This window comes from Nuphar pumila, chromosome 14 (genome assembly GCF_984573655.1).
Source record: "Nuphar pumila chromosome 14, dmNupPumi1.hap1.1, whole genome shotgun sequence".
NCBI lineage: Eukaryota > Viridiplantae > Streptophyta > Magnoliopsida > Nymphaeales > Nymphaeaceae > Nuphar > Nuphar pumila.
The window spans coordinates 91,635,000-91,658,056 of record NC_143262.1 but is presented as its reverse complement, the minus strand read 5'-3'; the positions used below and the strand labels follow the sequence as shown (position 1 = coordinate 91,658,056).

Sequence of the window (23,057 nt, the reverse complement as noted above, 5' to 3'; positions counted from 1 at the left end):
TTCCTTAAATAAGTTCAATGATGGTTAAAATACTATTTTAGAAAAAAAAAACATACATTTTCATATATTTCCTTTCAAAACATACTACATATGTATATATATGTTTACATATATATCTATATATATATATATATTCAATGGTAGAAAAAAAATAAGTGTTTTTCTCATGTGTAATGCATGGGCTAAATACTTGAAAAGTGTAAGAATACATGCCAAGTAATCCCAAGTAGAAGGAAGAGAGATAAGAGATAACAAACGCTTCATCAAAACATAGAGAAAGAAAATAGGTAACAAAAACTTCACCACTTTTTCGATTTTTTGAACATCACGCTTTCCGATGCACCGAAGGACTAGCTTGATTATAACAGAGCTCTGATACCATGTTAGAAAGTATGCGAAAATGAATTGCAAGAATGCATAATGCATTCATAAGGTCCAACATTGGACAAACACAACCCCACAATGGGGAATAACAAAATGGTCCACTAAGGGACACCACAATAAGCCTACGAAGAGGCATAAGTTACATATGCTTTATTGAATGAGGGCCTAAAAGGCCATACCTTACATGGGAGAATACCCCTCTATTTATACACAAAGGAGTGAGAGAAAGAGTGAGAAAAGAGTGAGAGAGAGAGAACATTGGGAGGCCCAAAAGGGGACTCGTTGGGCCCCCGACGGTCACATTTGTGACCGTTGGGGGTCCAACAACTCCTTTGGTTGGGACCCCCAATGCAATGCATTAAATGCATTTTACAATAAATGAAAAAGAAAAAAGAAAAAGAAAATGTAAAATAAAATACATGTAAAAAGACTAAAATGCCCCTAATGTGCAGAATTACAAAAATACCCTTTATAGGGTATGATGAGATAAATACATATATATGTATATATATACATATATATGTATATATGATTACATATATTTTAACATGCAGTCTTAAGAATCGTCAGATACATCAAAAACACCATAACTAAGGGAGTTTTTATTTCATCTTCTTCATCACTTGATTTAATTGTTTATACTGATGCTGATTGAGGAGGAAATCCCAATGATAGAGTCTCAACTACGGGTTCTTGTGTTTTCTTAGGTGACTCTATGATTTCTTGGAGATGCAAGAAGCAGCACAAAGTATCATTGTCCTCAACAGAAGCGGAATATCGTGCTATGGCCACTACAACCATGGAGCTTGTATGGCTAAGAAGTCTCCTTAGTGATATGGGCATTGTCATCTCTACTCCTTCGAAGATGTGTTGTGACAACAAAAGCGCAATCTATATCGCAAGTAATCACACATTTCATGAGCGTACTAAGCACATCGAGATGGACTGCCATTACGTGCGTGATGAATACCTAAGAGGAACCATAGCACTACCTTACGTCACATCCGAGTACCAGTTGGCGGACTTCTTCACTAAATCCCTTACCGCTCCTCGTTTTATGTTTCTCCTTAACAAGCTTTCGATTATATCCCCATAAAACTTGAGGGAGGGTGTTAAAATACATGTAATATATATAGTCTAATATACCCAATAGGGGTATTTTTGTCATTTCACAAGTACCCAATAGGGGTACTTGTTATTTTCTTCTTTTTTGTATTTATTTTTTTGCACTTTCTTTTTTCTTTTTTCTTTTTTATTTTGTTTTTTACCCACATAAGGGGCCCCACCATTGAGTCGATGGGGCCCCCAACGGTCACATTTGTGACCGTTAGGGGCTCCCAACGACTCCATGGGGAGCCCCCTTTGTGGCTCTTCTTTTAAGGCCATAAGGCCACCCCTCACTCTCTTTCTTTTTGTATATATAGGGGTGAACCCCTCTTGTATTCTTTACTCTTGAGAGCTCTCTCTTTCTTTTCAATAAGAGACATTTATATTTTTATGTTGTGTTGTCCCTTTGTGGATTTGGGTGTCATCTCTTTTGTTTGTCCATTGGTGGACATTGTAAGTGCTTATAGCACTCTTTGTTTTTCCGCATATCTCATTACATGTTGCTCTCCCTCGTGCTTCTTTTTCCAGCTACCCACCGCCGGCAGCGTCGCTACCATCCCCCTTCCCAAACATGCTCTCTCTCCCTCGACCTCCTCGGCTCGTTGGAGGACCCCCGAAGTCGGCAGCCTCCCTCTCCTCCGTGTTCCACGGCACCACCTCTGACCCACCTGCTGCCTGAATCAATCAGCTTCACCCCGACCCGATCCACTCCCCTTTGTCGTCACGCAGAAGCCCCCTGCGCCTCCATCCCTCTCAGGTGATCTCTTCCCCCCCCCTCTCCTTTGTCTTCTTCTTCTCCTTTTTTCGTAAGGGAGGGGCCAAGCCCCCGACCTGTTTCTTGGGTTGCGAGGGAGGGGCTCGGTCCCCTCCCGTTTCTCCTATTTCGTAAGGGAGGGGCCGAGCCCCCCTCCCTAGTGCTTGGGTTATGAGGGAGGGGTTCGGCCCCTCCCCCGTTCCTTCTTTCGTCAAGGAGGGGTCGAGCCCCCTCCTTGCCTCCCTGTTCCCTCTGTACACAAGGGAGGACCGGGTCAGGCCCCCTCCCTGCATCCTTTGTTTGCAGGGGAGGAGCAGAGCCCCTCCCTGCCTCCGTTAGTCTGGCAGGGGCATAGCCATGCCGCCTCTGTCCTTTTTCGGTAGGCCGGCAGGGGTTGAGCCCATGTCGCCTTCCTCTTTCCAGCAGGATGGCAGGGTTCTGTCGCCCTCTGCATTCTTGGCAGGTCAGCAAGGGGCGTGCCCCGGCCGCCTTTTGTTTTTCTCGGCAAGTCGGCAGGGGCCAAGCCTCTGCCTCTTTTTCGGGTTCAGGCAAAGTCGAACTTGGCCTGGCAGCTAAGTCCACCCCTACCTCCTAGATGCCTACGGGCAGGTCTGGATCCCCTTGCCTGCTTATATTTCTTTTAAACCTTAACTTGCATGCTGACATGTTTGTACTTTCGTAGCTTGCGCAACAGAGCCCGCACGCGCCCCACAGCCTGAGAACTTCACCTCGTACACTCGAGACGTGCGCACCCCCCCCCGAAACCTCCAAGGTAGGGGAAAGTTGCGCAAAGGACAATGGACGAACTTAAATTAAGTAATTAGAACTTAAAATGAGAAAAGAAAAGGACTAAGGACAATATGTATATGTATATCTATATGTGTACGCATTTAACTCAAGAGTGCGGTTTCGCGATCCTTGTCCTTTTACTTTTGTGTCTTTATTGCTTTCTGTTGCCGCCGCGCTTTATGTGCCCGGGTTTTTATTTTCGCATTTACTTTCTGTCTTTACTTTGCCGCGACGCTTTATGTGCCCAGGCATTTACTTTCGCTTTTATTTTGTCTTTTTTTTCCTGTCTTTACTTTGTCGTCGCGCTTAATGTGCCTAGGCTTTTCTTTCTGTCATTTCTTGCTTTTACTTTGTCGACGCTCTTCGTGCACTGCCTTGCGTATTCACTTGCTTGCACGGTTGTTTAGCCGAGGTACAGTTTTCTACCTTGTGCATTGCTTACGACGTTTTGGCGCACAACACGCAGTTTTGCACTCTGGGGATCGATTGCACCTTACCAACGCACTGTATTGTGCACGAGCTCGCTTTTTGCTGACTTGCACTTAAGCGTAGCTTTGAGGGTATTCTATTTCGTTTATTTGTTTTAAAAGACACGACTTACACTTATGCACTTTGGTCCTCCAAGAAAGATGATTTTTTTGGTGCAAACCCATTTTTGAAATGCATAGTTTTGCAAAGCAGATTTTAAAAGTCTTTTGCAAGATAGCGACTAGATCTCCCAAATCAATATATTTGAGAAAAGTGTTGTACAACTTCAGTTCGTGTATCTGATACAACTCGGATAATCCCAATCAGGGACACGAACTTGTGTTTTGGGGTGATTCTTGTGAAAAAATGTTATCATGTTTATCGAGACCAATATCGCAAGGTATGCATAGCATACGGGCACTGCGATAGACGAATGAGAGATCAGTGGCGATCTTGCCTCGTGCAAGTTGCCCAGCTATGCCACAGGGATTCGGCTAGCAGGGTGCCGCACCTGCGTCGATGCGACGCGGGTGCGGTCAACCCAACCCTTATTTTGGTCCAATTTTTCGAACTTAAAAAAAATTGCCAAGATTTTTTTTTTTAATATATGTCACAGAGATTCTCCAACTAGGTGCCGCACCCGCACCTGATGGGGTCAACCTGACCCTGGGTGCAATCAACGCACCCAGGGTCATTTATGTCCAAGTTTTGGACTTTATATATATATATATATGTTTTTTTTTTTTTGCCGCACCCCCGCACCCATGTTTTTTAGAAGTGACGCATCCCCGCACCCGCACCCATGTGACATAGTTGCCCAGTGTCGTACTCAGTTTGAAAGATAAACCATGTTCCAAAATAAGGCGTTTGGTTTAGCACATTCCAAGTATGCTCTTTTTCAACAGATACGGGTTTGCGCGTGAGCATTAAAATCCTCAAAAATGATTTCTTTTTGTGAGTCCAGCTTTCCAAATAAACAGTTTTGCAAAGTAAAGTTTTAGAGCCTTTTTTATTGTGAAATAATAGCCAAGTCTCCCAAATTGACGCATTTGGGAATAGGTTTTTTGCTACTTCAGTTTATGTTTCTGATACAACTCGGATACCCTTGTTTAGGGGCATGTGCATGGGTTGGGCGAGGGTTCTATTGACGAACCTGCACCATCGCTAGATTTTTGCTGCATCACTTCTGTTGCGAGAGCTTGTTGGGTTGTCTTATCGCTTTTGCGAAATTGTGTTGTTGGGTTTTCTTTTTTAGAAACCCATACCCCTCTCATCGTGGTTGTACTTTTACACAGGTATGTTGCGTACTACGATGAGAGGTATGTGGTCACCTCGAACGTGCAGTGACACGTTGTTGAAATCGCATAATGTTGATGTTCGCCTAACAGTCAAGAGGCACATGTCGGTCTAAAGGATGAGAGCATGTCAAATTTGAACTTGAATGATTACATCATGTATTTTTGCAAAACAATGTTATAGAGATTTCTTTTGAGAAATCCATACCCCTCTCATCGTGGTTGTACTTTTGGATAGGTACATTACCTACTACGATGAGTAGGATGAGAGGTCTATGTTTACCTCGAACGTGCAATGGCACGTGTTTGAGACTACAAAATGGTGATGTTTTCACCCTCACAATAAGTTGACCCCTCTCATCGTAGTTGTACTTTCGAACAGGTACGTTGCGTACTACAGTGAATAGGATGAGAGGTGTGTGGTTGTCTCGAACGTGCAATGGTGCGTTTAAATCACCTAATGGTGATGGTTTCGCCTTCACAAGCAAGATGCTCGAGTGGGTCGAAAGACCAGAGCATATAGAATGGGTCTTCAGTTAAGTAACACCTGACGTACCATTCGACACGTTGACTTCATCAAAAGAGAGGATGGATGGTACAAAAACTTCGATGGACAGACCATTAATGACTATTTTGGGCAAAAGACTCGGTTTTCCTAGTCATCGAAGTTAAAGAAAATGGGCTACAAAAAGGTAGTTGCAGGCACTTCTGCATAAGTTGGATGCATCCATAGGCCACTTATGTCGTTGGAGATTTACTCACTTGGCCACTGGCCGCCCCTTACAAGCGGACTCAGCTAACTACTCGGGGTATCTAAAATACATGGCATAATAAACCTCTAGATTAGTCTCAGTTGTTTCTACGTTTCGTGTTATGTGCGTACCCGCATAGCGGGTTAATATCAAAACAATAAATATCTTGTTCACAATACTTTTTGACTCATAAATAGAATTGTTACAGGTCGTAATCTACGAACCGTTTACATCTCATGACTAATGTAAGCCGCTTACATCTTGTGATTAATATAATTGTTGTCGTGTGATTGCTTACAGCTTACATCTGTGATTTATAAAACTATTTGTTGTACATCTTATGATTAATGTATATACTTGTCGTGAAACTGTGAATATCGTGTGATGAATGAACTCTTACCTTGTGATAGTTAATAGTTCACTTGATTTCAAAATTAATTGCTTACCTTTACTGGGTTACATAACACAATTGCTCGTATTAGAGATGATTGCTCAATTGCTTAACATAATTGCTCATATTAGAGATAATTGCTCAGTTGCTTAACACAATGGCTCATATTAGAAATACTTGTTCATTTGCATAATTTGTTGCTTATGCTAGAGGTGGCTTACTTGCTTAAGTGCTTAAGTAAATCATGTTTGTTACATAGTATTGCACATTGATTATTGCTTATTTTAGTTCCATATTGTCTCACTTGTGCATTTACCAGTTTTTTGTGAAACTGACTCATTTTATGGGCAAGTGTTATTTTGGACTGCGATGGCACAATGGTGTGATGAGATCAAGATGTGACTTTTTTCCTGACGTTTCGCTCCTGAGGACATTTCTGTAAATTTACATAAAGATTTTCTTGAAAATCTCTCATTTGTACAAGTCTTGAAGTATTAAAAATTACACTTCATAATCTATTTGATTTCTTAAATGTTTGGAGTTTCAAATCTATTTGTGAAGGAAAGTTTGCGCTATAATGCACCCAAGGTCCATTGACTTGCTATTTCAAACATCATTTTTTGTTGAATTACTATTTAAAAACTCTGATAAACAAATGATTATAAAGCTTTCAAACTTTTCATAAAGAGTTACAAGTCCTAGATTTTTGGAGCGTTAGATGTTTTTTAGTGAATAAGTAATGATAGACACATATACAAGTTTGGATTAAGCAAAAAATGCAATGCAAGTATGTTTTTCAAAGAGGTCTAAAACGGTCATAAAGATAAATGATATGGAAGCTACACATTACTATATATATATATATATATATATATATATGTGTGTGTGTGTGTGTGTGTGTGAGAGAGAGAGAGAGGGAATGCCTAGGACCATTTTCAAAGAGGAAAATCTCAATCTCATAGGGTTGAAAGTTTTTTCTCAGTTTGTAAAAGCTAGAAAAGTGGATCATCTAAGGTGAGCGAATCCATGGTTATCAAAAGCTGGGTCCCTTGGGTTCCTTCATTAAATGGGGGGAAATTTTAACATGCAATAAAAGCAAATAGAGAAATAACGCAAGTGAAGTTGGTCAAATGGCAATTTTGTAGAGTAAAAGAGTACAATTATTTCCAAATATCCACTACATTTAAAACATACAAGCCAGAAAAGAATACTGTATTTTTTGTACATTTGCAAGAACTCTCTCAGTGGTATTAATCAATGCAAAGTACCAAAATGGAATGTTAGATTTGCTGGGAGAAATAGCGGTTAGTGCTTGCAAGCATAACCAAAGGCTGTGTACACTAACACCACCTCATATGCACGACAAAGACTACCCATATATGACGCTATATCATTACGTAAAATCAACTGTTACAAAATATAAAAATATACTTCACAGCAATGTAAATATGCCAAAGAACTACATGCCTATGATAGTTGCCAAACAGAAACAAATTGTGAGAACAAATAAAATTTGCCCGGCTCAACTGATAAACATCAAAAGAAATAGCATTTTTTTAATGATAAATTCATAATCAATTTGGGGCAATGAAAATCTTGTTGTCACTCAAACTATAAAGTCACGAGCATACGACTTCATCAGAGTTGCTTCATCTTAATGCCCGTAAACAAGGCGACAACCAAGAATCAAAAGTAACATCTGATATATGCATACAAGACAGACTCTGGAGGGTTTTCAGTTATGACCATTGAAGATTTTCAAGTTAACCTAGTTAGGGTACACCGCTTAGACACACGCATTCAACGGTTAGGGTATACACAAAAGAAAAGGTTAGGATATGGATTTGTAAGACCTAGTTGTCCAAGCACAAAATCATTTGAAAATCTCATGACCAACAAGCGAAGAAACTCATGCTCATGAAACAGCACTAGAGAGAGAGAGAGGTGGAACCTGAAGGTTGTTGGCCTTGATGTGCGACCAGACGTGGAGGAAGCACTTGAGGCGTGACATCTGAGACAATCCCCCCATGAAGTCCCTGAGGTTGGACGGAAGGTTTATTGGGTCTATCAGATTCCCCAGTTTCTTTGGACTCACTTGGAACAATGACTTCTTCACCTGCGGAGGCAACATCATATCTCTTTGGTGTTGATCTTCTGCAGTTCAGCTCTGCAATTTCACCTTCAATTGAGTTGATCTTTTATATCACAGGGACTGTACCTGAAGAAAGCACAGGTTCACAGTCAAAAACATGAGCAAAATAGATGATGTGGGCATGCAAACCATTTGTAAAATCATGTGGGAAGGCAAACCATGCAAATTGCAAACCATGAGCAAACTGCATCCCAAGTAGTCCTATGTAAAACCACTTTAATATATATATATATATATATATATATATATATATATTGGACCCGGGTCAGATCCAGATCCGACCAGGACCCGTTAGGGTTAAACCCACGGGGGGGGGGGGCAGCAAGGGTCTCGATAAAACCCTTCTCCCCCCCCCAGCCGCACAGTCCCCTTTCCCACTTGCGAAAACAGGAAACCCCCTTCGGGGTTTCCCTGTTGGGCTCCCCCGATCCCCCTTTTAAAACCACGATGAGGGGAGGGAGGGCTCCCATCGCATGTGCCTCCCTCCTCCTCTCTCTCTCACTCCTTGCGTGTGACGCCGGCCGACGACCCCGACCTCTCTCCCAGGTACGCCTTTTCTTCTCTTCTTCTTCTTCTTGCTGTCAGAGGGCCGGCGGCCCGCATCCGCGCCCTCCCCCTCTCTTTCTGCGTTCGTCGGCAGGAGTCCGACGACCCCCTGCCACGCCCTCCCCCTCGCTCTCTGTGTTTGCCGGAAGGCCAACGAACCCCTATCGCGCCTTCCCCCTCTCCCTCTTCTTCACTATTTTTGTCAGGGGCCCATTCGATATGTCCATCAAGGAGGAGCCTTGGCCCCTGCCGTTCGATTTGTTCTGACAGGCAGGGAGGGCTCGACCCCTGACCATTGAGATATTATTTCGGCAGGGGCCTCGGCCCCTACCGATCGAGTTATTTGTCAGGCAGGGGCTATTCGAGGTCTGTGGGGCAGGGGCCTTGGCCCCTGCCGTTCGGTTGTTTTTGTCAGGTAGGGGCCTCGACCCCTGCCATTCATTGTTCTTGTCGGGCAGGGGCCGCCATCCCTGTCGTCTACTATGTTTGTCAAGCAGAGACCTTGGGCCCCTGTCGTTCGATATTTTCCGGCCCCTGCCACTCATGCTCTCCGCCGACAGGGGCCTCGGCCCCTGCCCCTTTTTGTTCTATATTATGGCTATAGCATTCTAAGTGTTCACACTTTTGCAGTTCACGCGACGGATCCCGCTCGTGCTCCGCGGCCCGAGTACTACATCACCTACACTCGTAGGCGCACGCAGCGACGCAACCTACCGAGGTAGGAGAAAGTTGCACGAGGACTTTGGATGAATTAAATAAAGTATTTAGATATTGAAATAATGACAAGTGATATTTACATACTTATGACTTTGTGATCTCATGTTATTTACTTGTCTTTATTTCTCTGAAATTTACATGTTTTATGTATTCTACATGCATAGGTTTGTTCTATAGTAAATTCCTGCTATTATTGTATTTGCCTTCTGTTGACGTCGCACCATAGATACTTAGTTTTGCTAGTATATGTTTGTTCTTTTACAAGCCTCGCAGGGTGTGCAGGTGCGCATACAACATTTCGCACCTTTCAAAAAGGGGTGCGAAATTGAGTACAGGCATTATAGTGTCGAGACGAGGGCCTTCTTGATGCAAGGCTCAACTTATCGAGCACGAAAGCTTACTTTTAAAGTTAGTGTTCTCTATGTGAGTTGCCGAGTCGATTACTCGAAAGATATACTCGGATCTACGGCGATCCTGAAACTTGTGTTCTTGTTTCGTAGAAACTAAGCTTGCTAACTTAAAATCACTTATACTATATCCTACGAAACACAGTGTTGGGGTTATCCTTCGAGAAACCTATGATCTACTATCATAGCCGGACCTTTAGACTGGTACGGTATGTACACTACGACGAGTAGTATAAGAGGTCGTGAGTATGTCGAACTGTGTAATGAGCACTCTATTGAAATAAATAAAGATAATGATGTTCGCCTTCATAGGCCAAATGCTCAAAGAGCAATGCATGTCAAGTTTGAACCAAATGAATTGCAACATACTAAATGTTACTCTCTCATCGTAGTCATACCTTTAGACAGGTACGACTGTACTTTTGAACAAGTACATAACGTTTGTGTTACGATGTTTGGATGATGAGGTTGTGGCAATCTCAAAGCGTGCATATAGCACAATGTTGAGATCACATAATTGGTGACAACTTGCCCTCATAGGCAAGATGCTCGAGTGGGTCTAGCAAACCAGATCATGTAGAATGAGGCGACGGTTAAGAAACCCTCGTCATGCCCATTCGATTCTCACGGTTCATCAAGGGAGAGGATGGATGGTACAAAAACTCTGATGGACAGGTTGTTAACAATCACCCCACGGGCAAAAGACTCGACTTCCCAAGTCATCGGAGTTAAGAGAAATGGGAGTACCATAAATTATCCTAAGTGGTAGCTCCCAGGTACTTCAGCAGAAGTTGGATACATCCATGGGCCACGAATGCCTTTGGGGATTTACTTGGCTTCGGGAAACCCAAAGATTCATTGAATCGGTTACTCTTACTATTCCTGAATGTGAAAAAAGAGATTCAAATTGTTGGGGATATATTACGTGATTAATTCATTAATTAATTTAGTACCTGAAATATATGATTAAATTAGGCAGGAGAGTAGAAAAAGAAATGGTTGAATCAAAATTACTCTCTTGATCACTAACCGTCCCTTTAGGAGCGAACTCAGTCAGTCATCCGGGTTAATGAAAAATACTTTACATAATAAACTCCTAGATCGGTCTCGGCTATTTCTACGTTTCACGTCTGTGCGTATATCAGAATTTAAAGAATAACTTATTCACAATAGTTATAGATTAATGAGATTCATATTGCTTACGATGTTGCGTATATCTTGTAATGAATATCTCTTTCAATACAGTAGCTCTTTGCATATGTTGCTTATGCTAGAATAGATTTACTTTCTCGCATTTCAATTACGCATTTTAGTTATTGCTTTTAATGTAATAAATTGATTATTTTATAAATGTCCTACTTTATTTATTCTTCTTTGTCTATTCGTACATCTACCAGTTTGTTATTAAACTAACACATTTCATGGGCAGGTGACGAGTAAGACCTTACAGATGGCCGATGGCGCGATGCAACTTGGCTCGAGATTTTCTTGTTGTTGGAGTCATGTCTTTGTGTCTTGGGTTTTCTTTAGATTTTTTTATTGTAGGAGAAATGTTTATTTTTGTAATAAACTGCAAATCCTATTAATAATCTATGGTTTTGTTCATCACTTTCCTTGAGTAGTTTTATGGATGATGATGATTTTAAAGCTAACCTACCCAGAATTTGTCAACTTGTTTTCCTTTCTAAATTGCTTTCGTTGATGGGTTTTTTTTAAATCAAAATTTTGAACTTTGAAAGGTTTCTATTAATGTTTTCAAAACCACAAGTTAAAATTTTAGAGCGTTACAACTTGGTATCAGAGTCAAGTTCAGAAAGAGGTCAATCTTGACCATTGAGTATCCCATCGCGTTGTAAGTCTTTGATATTTTATAGCATATTTAGATTAAATTTTATTTTTGTTTCTGTTTGTAGTACAGTTCGAAAGATGGATCCGTTCGCTGGTCCTAGTGATAGTCATGGTAGGGGCACGTGTAGGTTATGTGGTCGTGTTGTAAGGGAGAGAGGCTCCTTTAGAGAAAAGGGCGAACATAGGATGTCCGGGGCTGGTTCCTGGGCTAACCGCCCACCCCTACCCACCTTTATGGATGATCGGGGCTTTCCACTACCAACCGCATACTAAATACCCTTAGCTGCAACGTGGGGCTGAAGTTTATGCCAAATAAGGTGGATTCGAGCCTTCACATATTCTGGTGCACCAGCAGGCACCACAAGAGTCATCAGGAAAATACATTCCTCCTGATGTAATAGAGAAGTGTGTATTCTGCGGGAACTCAGAGCACACCATAGATGCTTGTCTCTTCAAGATGGAGTACGACGGCGAGATCGTAATTTCGACTGCAAGCGAGCAACCACCACCTCCAGTAGGCCCAACGGGTGGTGTATCACCCACATACACACCCGCAACTGATTTGTCAAATTATAGTTTCGGCTCACCAGAATATATATTGACGACGCCCCTCTATGGGCAGGAGGCCTCCTACGAGGAGTCACTTCCCTACACCCCTAAGCGCAGATTCAGACGCACGAGCAATTAAAGGGAATATCTCAGGCAGTACTTTACTCATCACCGAGGGAAGGTAGTACTTGCCAAGTTTTAATGGAGTCTGTGAACTCCTTTATCGTTGCTGAATAAAACATTTTTGCTTATGTACCAGCACTGTTGGATTTTGTATGAACGACTTTCTTAATAAAGACTTATGTTTTTCTTGTGTTCCCTCGGCATATTGACCTTTAATCTTGACTACTTTTCAAGGATGATGGGAAGTTTGAGTAACAACACGGCTAATGAGTGGTGCAAGCAGAGGGGATTCGTGATGGATTCCCTCAACACCCTAGCGGAGGCGATTCGAAGTCAGGTTCGCCCAGAGCGGGATCAGCTCCCCTTACTGAGACGATGTCGACCGCTACTTATAAAAAGTTCTTGAAGCTCAATCCTCCGACCTTCACGGGCAAGGTTGATCCAGACATGGCTGAAAGTTGGGTCAAGTAGGTAGAGCGAGTGTTTCAAGTTTTGTCCGTACCTGACGATAAGAAGACCATGTTTGGGTCCTTCCGACTGAAGGACAATGCATGTGAATGGTGGGACATGTAATGAAATGATGGTCTTCAACAAATGCACAAATAACTCACAAACAAGTGTCTATTGGAGACACTACAAGCATGACCCTTGAAAGGGTATAAAAGGAAGAACACTTGAAAAATAAATAATACTTTATTCATGAACAAAATGCTTAAGAAGCATGGTTATTTACATTGAAGGGGTTCACCCCTATATATACAAAAAAGTGGGAGAGGAGAGCTCATTTTGAGCTCTCCAAAAGAGACGTTGGATTCCAACGTCTCTTAATATAGCTGTTGGACTACAGTCCAACAACATTTATTATTATAGCTGTTGGACTATAGTCCAACAGCATTTATTATAGCTGTTGGACTACAGTCCAACAGCTATTTGCACAGTCAAGTTCCAACAGGAACTTGACTGGATCAAATATCTAGTTTCTATTGAACTAGATGCTAAAAAATAAAATAAAGAAAAATAATAAAAGAAAATAATAAAAGAAAATATAATAATATTAAATAATATATATATATATTACAGTTTACATTTTAACACTCCCCCTCAAACTTACGGTACAATGAGCGAAAGTTTGTCTAAGAGGAAGTGAAATCTGGGAGCAGCGAGAGGCTTGGTGAAGAAGTCTGCTAATTGATATTCTGATGTAACATATGGCAGATCAATGGTTCCATGTAAATATTCCTCTCTGACATAGTGACAATCCATCTCAATGTGTTTAGTGCGCTCATGGAATGTCCGGTTGCTTGCAATGTAGATCGCACTTTTGTTGTCACAGCACATCTTTGAAGCTTGTGTTGCTTTAGCTCCCATATCCGCTAGCAATCGTCTGAGCCAAACAACCTTCATAGTGGTGGTTGCCATGGCTCTGTATTCAGCTTCGGTGGAGGAAAGAGAGACTTTCTGTTGCTTCTTGCACCTCCACAAAATTAAGGTTTCACCTAGGAACACACAAAAACCAGTAGTTGAGTGTCTATTATTGGGATCACCTCCCCAGTCAGCATCAGTATATGCAATTAAATTTAATGAAGATGAAGCAGACAAGAAGAGTCCTCGTGAAAGAGAGGATTTTAAGTATCTAATAATGCGCAAAATCGCTCCCATGTGCACGGAGGTGGGAGCATGCTGAAACTGACTGACTGTATGAACCGCATGAGTTATATCTGGCCTAGTAATGGAAAGATAAGAAAGAGCTCCAACAAGCTGTCTATAAGGAGTAGGATCATCAAGAAGTTCTCCATCATCAATTTTCATTTTAACATTGACAACTTCTGGAGTGTCTACTTTCTTATCATCTGTAATTCCAGACCTGGAAACGATATCAAGAGCAAATTTAGATTGAGATATCAAATACCCCCGAGGGGAATAAGCAACTTCAATGCCTAAAAAATATCTTAATAAACCTAAGTCAGTCATTTCAAAGTGAGTTTTAAGAAGAGATTTGATATTTGCAACTCCCTGTTTGTCGCCTCCGGTGATGATCATATAGTCCACATAGAGAAGAAGAATAATGATGCCTGCATCAGATTTCTTAACAAACAAAGCAGTGTTAGTTAAACAAGGTTGAAAACCAATATCAAGCATAACATGACTAAATCGGTCATACCAGGCTTTTGGAGCCTGTTTAAGACCATAAAGAGCTTTTTCTAGACGAAGAGCTTTACCCTTAGGGATACTAATACCAAGTGGGGCTTCCATGTATACTTCTTCAACGAAATTCTCATTCAGGAAAGCATTTTTGACATCTAATTGAAAGATAGGCCATGTTCTAATGGAGGCCAAGGCTAGTAAAGTTCTAACAGTGGTCATACGGGCCACAGGAGCAAATGTTTCTTCATAATCGATGTCCTACTCTTGAGCATATCCTTTTGCTACTAAACGGGCCTTATATCTTTCCAGGGTCCCATCACTTTTGGTTTTGACTTTGTATATCCACCTACAACCTATAGGTTTCTTACCCGGAGGAATATCTTGTATCGTCCAAGCATTGGCCTTTTCTAGTGCATCCAATTCTATTTTCATGGCTTCTATCCATTCTATATGATTTTTTGCTTGAGAATAGGATGATGGTTCAACATATGATTGTATTAATGTAATGGCGGCCCTATACGTGGGTGAAAAAGATTCATAAGACACAAATTTTTCTGGAGGTTTAGAGATTCTAGACGTTCTTCTAGGTGAGACTTCAGAGTATTTTTGTAATGCACATGGAAGATTTTGCTCTCTACGTCTTGAATATTGTAGACTAACATCCCTATGGATTTGCTCTTCATTATCATCATTTTCAACAACAATAGGACTTTGATCATTGTCAAGGTCACATCCAACATCACATTCATTGGATTTTGAAGTTGGATCAATTAAAAACGAGTATTCAGTGACATCCTTGGATTTTTCAAATTCAAAGAAGCTTTCTTTTTCCAAAAAAGATATATTTCTTGACACATATAATTTGTCATTTTGAAAATCGAAACACCTGTAGCCTTTTTTATTATCAGCATATCCTAAAAAGGCACATGGGATTGCACGAGGAGAGAGTTTGTCATTTCTGTTGGTGAAAACAAAACATTTGCATCCAAAGACTCTTAATCTAGAATAATCTGGAGTTAAATTAACAAGCTTTTCTATTGGAGTTGTATTCTTTAATGAGGAAGATGGCATCCTATTAATGAGGTAGGTGGCAGTTAGGACCGCTTCAGCCCAAAAACTTTTTGGAACTTGATTTGCAATTAGCAATGTCCTAGTAGTTTCCATAATGTGCCGATGTTTGCGTTCGGCTAGGCCATTCTGTTGTGGAGTGTGTGGACATGATCTTTGATGTGTAATACCATGTAAATTGAGATAGTCTTTGAATTCGTTGGACATAAATTCTCTCCCTGAATTAGTGCGAAAAACAAAAATATCATTTTGAAACTTATTTTTAACCATTTTATGAAATATTTGAAAGTTAGCAAAGACATCAGATTTATGTTTAAGAAAATAAATCCAAGTATGTCTAGAAAAGTCATCAACAAAAATGACATAATATGTATAACCACCTTTGGAAATAACTGGTGCGGGGCCCCAAACATCCGAATGTATTAACTCAAGTGGTCGTGAGGAAACAAAAGTTCTACTAAGAAATGGTAATCTTTTCATTTTGCCAAGAATGCAGTCTTTACAAGAAAAATTTTCAGAATTACAAAATTTTTCCAAACTTGGAAAATATTGAATTTTAGACATATGAGGATGGCCAAGCCTTTTGTGCCATAAATCCAATTCTAATTTCTGAATATTATAACAAAATACATTCTTGGGTAATTCCAAAAAGTCCATGTAATAAAGTCCTCCTTCTCTATGGCCTTCCCCAATCAGCTTCACTGACTGGCGATCCTGTACCCAACAACCATGAGAAGAGAAGGAGATATTACATCCATAATGAGATATTTGCGAGACAGATAAGAGATTCAAATTAAGTTTAGGGATATATCTAACTTCTGGGATAAAAAATCTTTTGGATTTTTGAAGATTTTCAAAACATCCTATTCCTTTTACTTCGAGAGATGTGCCATCGGCTGTAAAAACCTTTGACACACTTGAGTTATTTTTAAGACATTCGGATAGACTATTAACATTTGGGTTCATATGAAAAGAAGCACCAGAATCTAAAAGCCAAGGAAAGTTACCTGGACCGGAAAAAGATGCAACTGCCGCTCCAGTTGAGGTTTCGGTTGAGAAGGATACCCCTTTGAGAAGAGGTTGAAGGATTTCCATCAGTTGAGTCATAGACACAGCCGGTCTAGATACAGCTAAAACGGAGTCATCATCAACTTTTGGAGTACTTTTTCTAAGTCTATTTTCCTCCATAGTGAGCTCTTCTATAGTATCAACAATAGAAGGAATTTTTCCACGATGTAAAAGGGCCGATTTGGTGGATTCAAACTCTGGCCTTAGACCATTCACAAATTGATAGAAATGTTCCATATCGAGTTGCTTTTGGCGAAGCTCGATGTCTTCGGCACAATGCCATTTGGGCTCAAGAAGAGCCAACTCTTCCCAAAGTTCGGACAACTCATTATAATATTCTCGAATAGTTTTATCTTTTTGAGTCATTGTCCGAACTTTATCTTGTAAATTGCATACATGTGCAATATCTTTAAGGGAATACATGTTTTTGAGGTATTCTCAAGCCTTATCGGCATGCTCAAACTTAGCTAGACTAGAGCATTTTTTAATGTCTATGCTATTGATGAGCCATGACATAATTTTTGCATGCCCTATTCTCCATTCTTTCCATTTCTTTTCATAAGTGGCTAACGCCTTACTCTTCTCTTCTTCTGTTAGAGGAACCTCTTTATCACCCTCTTTCTTGGTAAGAGATAGTTTAGGTTCCAAATCGGAACCATCCACTATACCCCATAAACCTTTTCCCCAAATGTGGCGCTTCATAATCGAAGCCCACATTACATAGTTAGTATCATTTAGCTTCATAGGAATGATGGTGATCTTATCATTGTCATCCATCTTTTACAAGGGTAAGAGAGGAATAAATACGAGGAGAGAGAGAGAGAGAGAAAATAAAAAGAAAAGAAAAAGAGTAGACAAAGGAATAAGAGAGGATACAAAACCAAAATTTTTTTAGCACAAGTTCGCCTTTCTTCAAACAAATCTTCTTGAGCCAAGAACAAGGTGATGAAACACCTTTTGTAAATGTGGCACGGAAATCGAGGCGGAAGCACTTCAAGATCTAAGGATTTCGTAGTTCTAATACCATGTAATGAAATGATGGTCTTCAACAAATGCACAAATAACTCACAAACAAGTGTCTATTGGAGACACTACAAGCATGACCCTTGAAAGGGTATAAAAGGAAGAACACTTGAAAAATAAATAATACTTTATTCATGAACAAAATGCTTAAGAAGCATGGTTATTTACATTGAAGGGGTTCACCCCTATATATACAAAAAAGTGGGAGAGAGGAGAGCTCATTTTGAGCTCTCCAAAAGAGACGTTGGATTCCAACGTCTCTTAATATAGCTGTTGGACTACAGTCCAACAGCTATTTGCACAGTCAAGTTCCAACAGGAACTTGACTGGATCAAATATCTAGTTTCTATTGAACTAGATGCTAAAAAATAAAATAAAGAAAAATAAAAAAAGAAAATATAATAATATTAAATAATATATATATATATATTACAGTTTACATTTTAACAGGACACGACTCAGGACGTGCAATTACCGAATGCCGAGGTGATTACTTGGGAGGCCTTCAAGAGGGCCTTCCTAGGAAACTTCTTACCTCCTCATGCGAGAGAAAAGGTGGAATTCCTGGAATTGTGTCAGGGCAGTTCGAGTCTGGGTGAGTACATCGCCAAATTCCAGCGGTTGGAGCGCTATTGTCCCAACCTGTTCGGGGATGACCGCGAGCGGGCTGGGAAGTTTATTCGTGGATTGAAGGAAGGATTCAGGCACCGGGTCCTCACCAACATGCCCGCGACTTTTCCTGCGATTGTGGCGGTAGCCACCCTACTGAACAAGAATTGGGAGCGTTCAAAGAGCGCTCAAGCAAAGAAGCCATCTGCGGTAGGTGGTGATCAAAAGAGGGCCCCCTCTGGCGACTAAGTGCAGCGGCCACCCTTACCTGTGAAGACCGAAAGAAAAAAGAAGCAGTTTCCTCCAGTAAAGTGTCAGCGACAACAGGGCCAACCACCGCCCAGGCAGCCTTCCAAAGATAGTTGCCCCAAGTGCAAGAGGCCCCATGGAGGACAACCCTGTCTGCGGGAGACTGGCGGATGCCTATATTATGTCAAGATGAGTCACTTCATCCGTGACTGCCACAAGAAAGCGGTTGACGACCTCAAGTGAACTGGCGGCGTACCCCAGCCCCTTTGACCACCTCAGCAGCAGGCACCGGGTCGAGTTTACGTAGCCACGATCGAGCAATTGACCAAAGGGGATCTCGTTCAAGGTACCATTTTAGTTGCTAGTCAAGCAGCTTTCGCACTTTTTGATTATGGTGTCACACACTCATTTGTTTCGTTAAGATTTGTAGAACAATTGCATATAACTATAAAACCACTTCACAATGTTTTAGACGTGTATAACCTTAAATGAGAAGAACGCGGTTTGTGCCACATACATACCAGAGTTGGGTGGCCGATCGACAATTGCCAGCTTGTGTCATCCTACTTGAGATGACAAAATTTGATGTCATCTTAGGTATGGATTGGTTGCACAAGTATCATGCCAAGATCTTTTGTCGTGACGGCAAGATCCTTTTATTCCCTTCAGGCCTTCCGATGGTAGAATTCAGAATTCTCAGACCTGTGCGAGCAAGTTGAATGATTTCAGCGCTGAAAGCGCAGAACCGCATACGGAAGGGATGCACTGCCTTCCTAGTTAGTGCCATCCAATCGGATCTGACGCATATTCCCCAACAGTGAGTTGGACGTGGTTCGCGATTTTCCCAACGTGTTTCTCAGGGAGCTACTAGGACTTTCGTCGCCTCATGAGGTAGAATTCAACATTTAATTGCTACCGGGTACAACGTCAACCGAACTCGAGGAGCTCAAAAAGCAGTTGCAGGAGTTGTTGGATCAAGGGTTCATTCGCCCCAACGTATCTCCCTGGGGAGCTCCTGTGCTATTCGTGAAGGACGTGTCCTTGCAGTTATGCATCAACTGTCAAATGCTCAACCAGGCGACGATAAAGTACAAGTACCCATTGTCGTGTATCGAGAATTTGTTTGATCAGTTACAGAAGGCCAAAGTTTTCTCAAAGATCGACCTTAGGTTTGGGTACCATCAACTCATAATTAAGGGAGATGATATTCTTAAGACGGCTTTTCGGACCAGATACGAGCATTATAAGTTCATGATCATGCCTTTCAGACTCACCAATGCCTCTGCAGCTTTCATGGACTTAATGAATAGGGTGTTCAAGCCATTTTTGGACACCTTCGTGATCGTGTTCATCGACATCTTGGTGTACTCAAAAAGTCATGAGCAGCATCGAGAACACCTAATTATCGTGTTTGACACCCTGTGAAAAGAATGCTTGTATGCCAAGCCCTCCAAATGTGAATTCTGGCTCGAAGAAGTTATGTTTTTTGGACACGTTATTTCTAAGAAAGGAATGTTTGTGGACCCTGCAAAGGTGGAGGTCGTGCTCAGTTGGCAGCAACCGAAGAACGGGCGTAATATCAAGAGTTTTTTCGGATTAGTTGGATACTACATAAGATTTTTCTAAGATTATGCTGCCAATGACGAAGTTGCTAAAGAAAGAGGCCAAATTCATTTGGGACGCGAAGTGCGAGGCTAGCTTCCAGTTGTTGAAGGAGCGACTTACCAATGCTCTGATTTTGGCCTTACCTTTGAGTAAAGGCGGAGGTGGAGGTCGTGCTCAGTTGGCAGCAGCCGAAGAACGCGCGTAATATCAAGAGTTTTTTCGGATTAGTTGGATACTACATAAGATTTTTCTAAGATTATGCTGCCAATGACGAAGTTGCTAAAGAAAAAGGCCAAATTCATTTGGGACGCGAAGTGCGAGGCTAGCTTCCAGTTGTTGAAGGAGCGACTTACAAGTGCTCTGATTTTGGCCTTACCTTTGAGTAAAGGCGGATTTGTGATTTATACTGATGCCTCTAGGTCAGGCTGAGGGGTCCTGCTAATGTAGAATGGGAAAGTAATTGCTTACGCCTCACAGCAACTCAAAATTCATGAGAACTACTCGACTCATGATTTAGAATTAGTCGCGGTCGTGTTCGCATTGAAGATATGGTGACACTACTTATATGGAGAGCAGTTCGAGGCATTCACTGATCATCAGATCCTCGAGTATTTATTTTCGCAGAAGGAATTAAACATGAGGCAACGTCGTTGGCTCGAATTCTTCAAGGATTACGATTTCACCCTCTCCTACCGGCCAGAAAAGGCGAATGTTGTGGCTGACGCCCTCAATCGCAAGGCACCCGAAGTTTCGATTAATGCTTTATTTGTTGGATGAAAGTTGATCAAAGACCTAGCCTCTTGAGAACCTTTCGCGATCACGCGAGGTTCAATCGGTTTATCCAATCTGGTAGCCTGAGCTACTGGATAGGATCATCAGTGGACAGAAGATGGATTCTTGCTACGAGAAGCTAAAGGCTCAAGTGCTGCTGATCCATACCCTTTTTCATCTGAAGAAGCGCCTTTGGGTTCCGGATGACCCGGTCTTGAGGGATAAAATTCTTGCAGAAGCCCACAAGTCCAGGTATACTATTCATCCTGGTGGCACAAAGATATTCAAGAACCTACAACAAAGTTATTGGTGGAGCGGGATGAAGCGAGACGTGACTGAGTATGTCTCGAAATGTCTGACGTGCCAGCAGATCAAGATCGAGCACCAGAGACCCAATGGGGTCATGCAGCAGATGAAGATTCCACTATGAAAGTGGGAAGATATCACCATGGACTTCATAGGCGGTCTACCAAGGACGCGAAGGAAGCATGACGCGATTTGGTTGATCGTCGATAGACTCAACAAATCTCCTCACTTTCTACCTATCTATCTCAACCAATCGCTAGACAATCTGGTAGATCTTTATGTTAGAGAGATTGTGAGACTGCATGGTATTTCGGTCTCGATTATCTTTGATCGTGAGCTGAGATTCACTTCGAGGTTTTGGAAGCAACTTCAGCTAGCTTTGGGCACAAAGTTGAAGTTCAATACTGCATTTCACCCTTAAACTGACGGGCAGTCTGAGGGTACGATTTAGACCTTAAAAGACATGCTTCGAGCCGGCATGATGGACTGAAAGGGAGAATGGGATTCCCACATCAGTCTGACAGAGTTCGCGTATAACAACAGTCACCACGCTAGCATCAGGATGGCTCCATACGAAGCTTTGTACAGGAGGCCTTGTCGATCACCTGTCTACTGGGACGAGGTCGGCGAACGTTGGTTGGATGCACCTATAGTTCTGCAACACTATACTCAACAAGTGCAAATGATTCAGGAACGACTTTGTACTGCTCAGAGTCAGCAGAAGAGCTATGCCAATAGACGCTTAAGAGAGCTTACTTTTGCAATTGGTGAGAAGGTTTTCGTTAAGGTATCCCCAATAAAGAGCGTATTTCGGTTCGAGAAAAAGGAAAAGCTAAGTCCTAGATATGTCGAACCGTTCAAGATCTTAGAACAAATTAGAGAAACAGCTTATTGTGTGGCGTTACCTCCTCAGTATGCTCAGATCTATAGTGTTTTTCACGTGTCCATGCTGAGGAAGTACGTTCACGATCCGTCGCACATCATTCATAGGATGTAAAACCACTTTAATATTTTTTTTCTAACTCGGATCGGATCCGGATCCAACCCAGACCCGTTAAAGTTAAAACCCACGGGGGCAAGGGTTTCGTTAAAACCCTCCCCCCCCCCCCTTGGTCCCCTTTCTGCCTTTCCCCTTGCGAAAACAGGAAACCCCCTTCGAAGTTTCCCTGTTGGGCTCCCGTGATCTCCCTTTTAAAACCACGATGAGGGGAGGGAGGGCTCCCATCGCCCGCGCTTCCCTCCTCCTCTCTCTCTCTCTCGCTCCCTGCGTGCGACGCTGGCCGACAACCACTCTCCCAGGTACGCCCTTCTTCTCTTTTTCTTCTTCTTCTTCCTTCCGGAGGGCCGGCAGGAGGATGGCGGCCCCCTGCCGCACCCTCCCCCTCTCTTTTTGCGTTCGTCGGCAAGAGGCCGACGGCCCCTGCCATGCCCTCCCCCTCGCTCTCTGTGTTTGTTGTTTTTGTCAGGCAGGGGCCTTGGCCCCTGCCATTCGATATGTCCATCAAGCAAGGGCCAAGGCCCCTGTCGTTCGATTTGTTCAGACAGGCAGGAGGGCCTCGGCCCCTGCCGATTGAGATATTAGTCTGGCAGGGCCTTGGCCCCTACCGATCGAGTTATTTGTAAGGCAGAGGGTGAGGCCCCTGCCATTCAAAGTTTGTCGGGCAGGGTCGTTCTTTCAGTTCTGTCAGGCAGGGGCCTTGGATCATTGTGCACTTTGTACGATACGAGATCGTCACGAATCTCTTATCCATCCAATTATCGTAGTACTAATATGTCGTGCATGTCTGATAGTACCGCTACGACAAGAGGAGTATAAGTTTCTCGAAAAAAAAACACCAATTTTATTTAGAAAATCTCAACGTCCCGTACCCTTGGTCGGGGATTTTCGAGTCATTATCAAATATCAAAATGAACGACTGTACCTAACTCTT

The 23,057-nt window shown here is 42.0% G+C and overlaps 1 protein-coding gene across 1 annotated transcript in view; it reads right to left on the bottom strand.

Moving 5' to 3' along the window:
- Positions 1-23,057, bottom strand: part of LOC149817417 (SWIB/MDM2 domain superfamily protein) — a 39,809-nt gene that overhangs the window by 14,826 nt on the left and 1,926 nt on the right. Inside the window, exon 2 of the mRNA XM_089987282.1 lies at positions 7,892-8,158. Within this exon, the coding sequence (XP_089843408.1) occupies positions 7,892-8,074 (183 nt within the window). The 5' untranslated portion in view covers positions 8,075-8,158. The remainder of the gene's footprint in view (positions 1-7,891; positions 8,159-23,057) is intronic.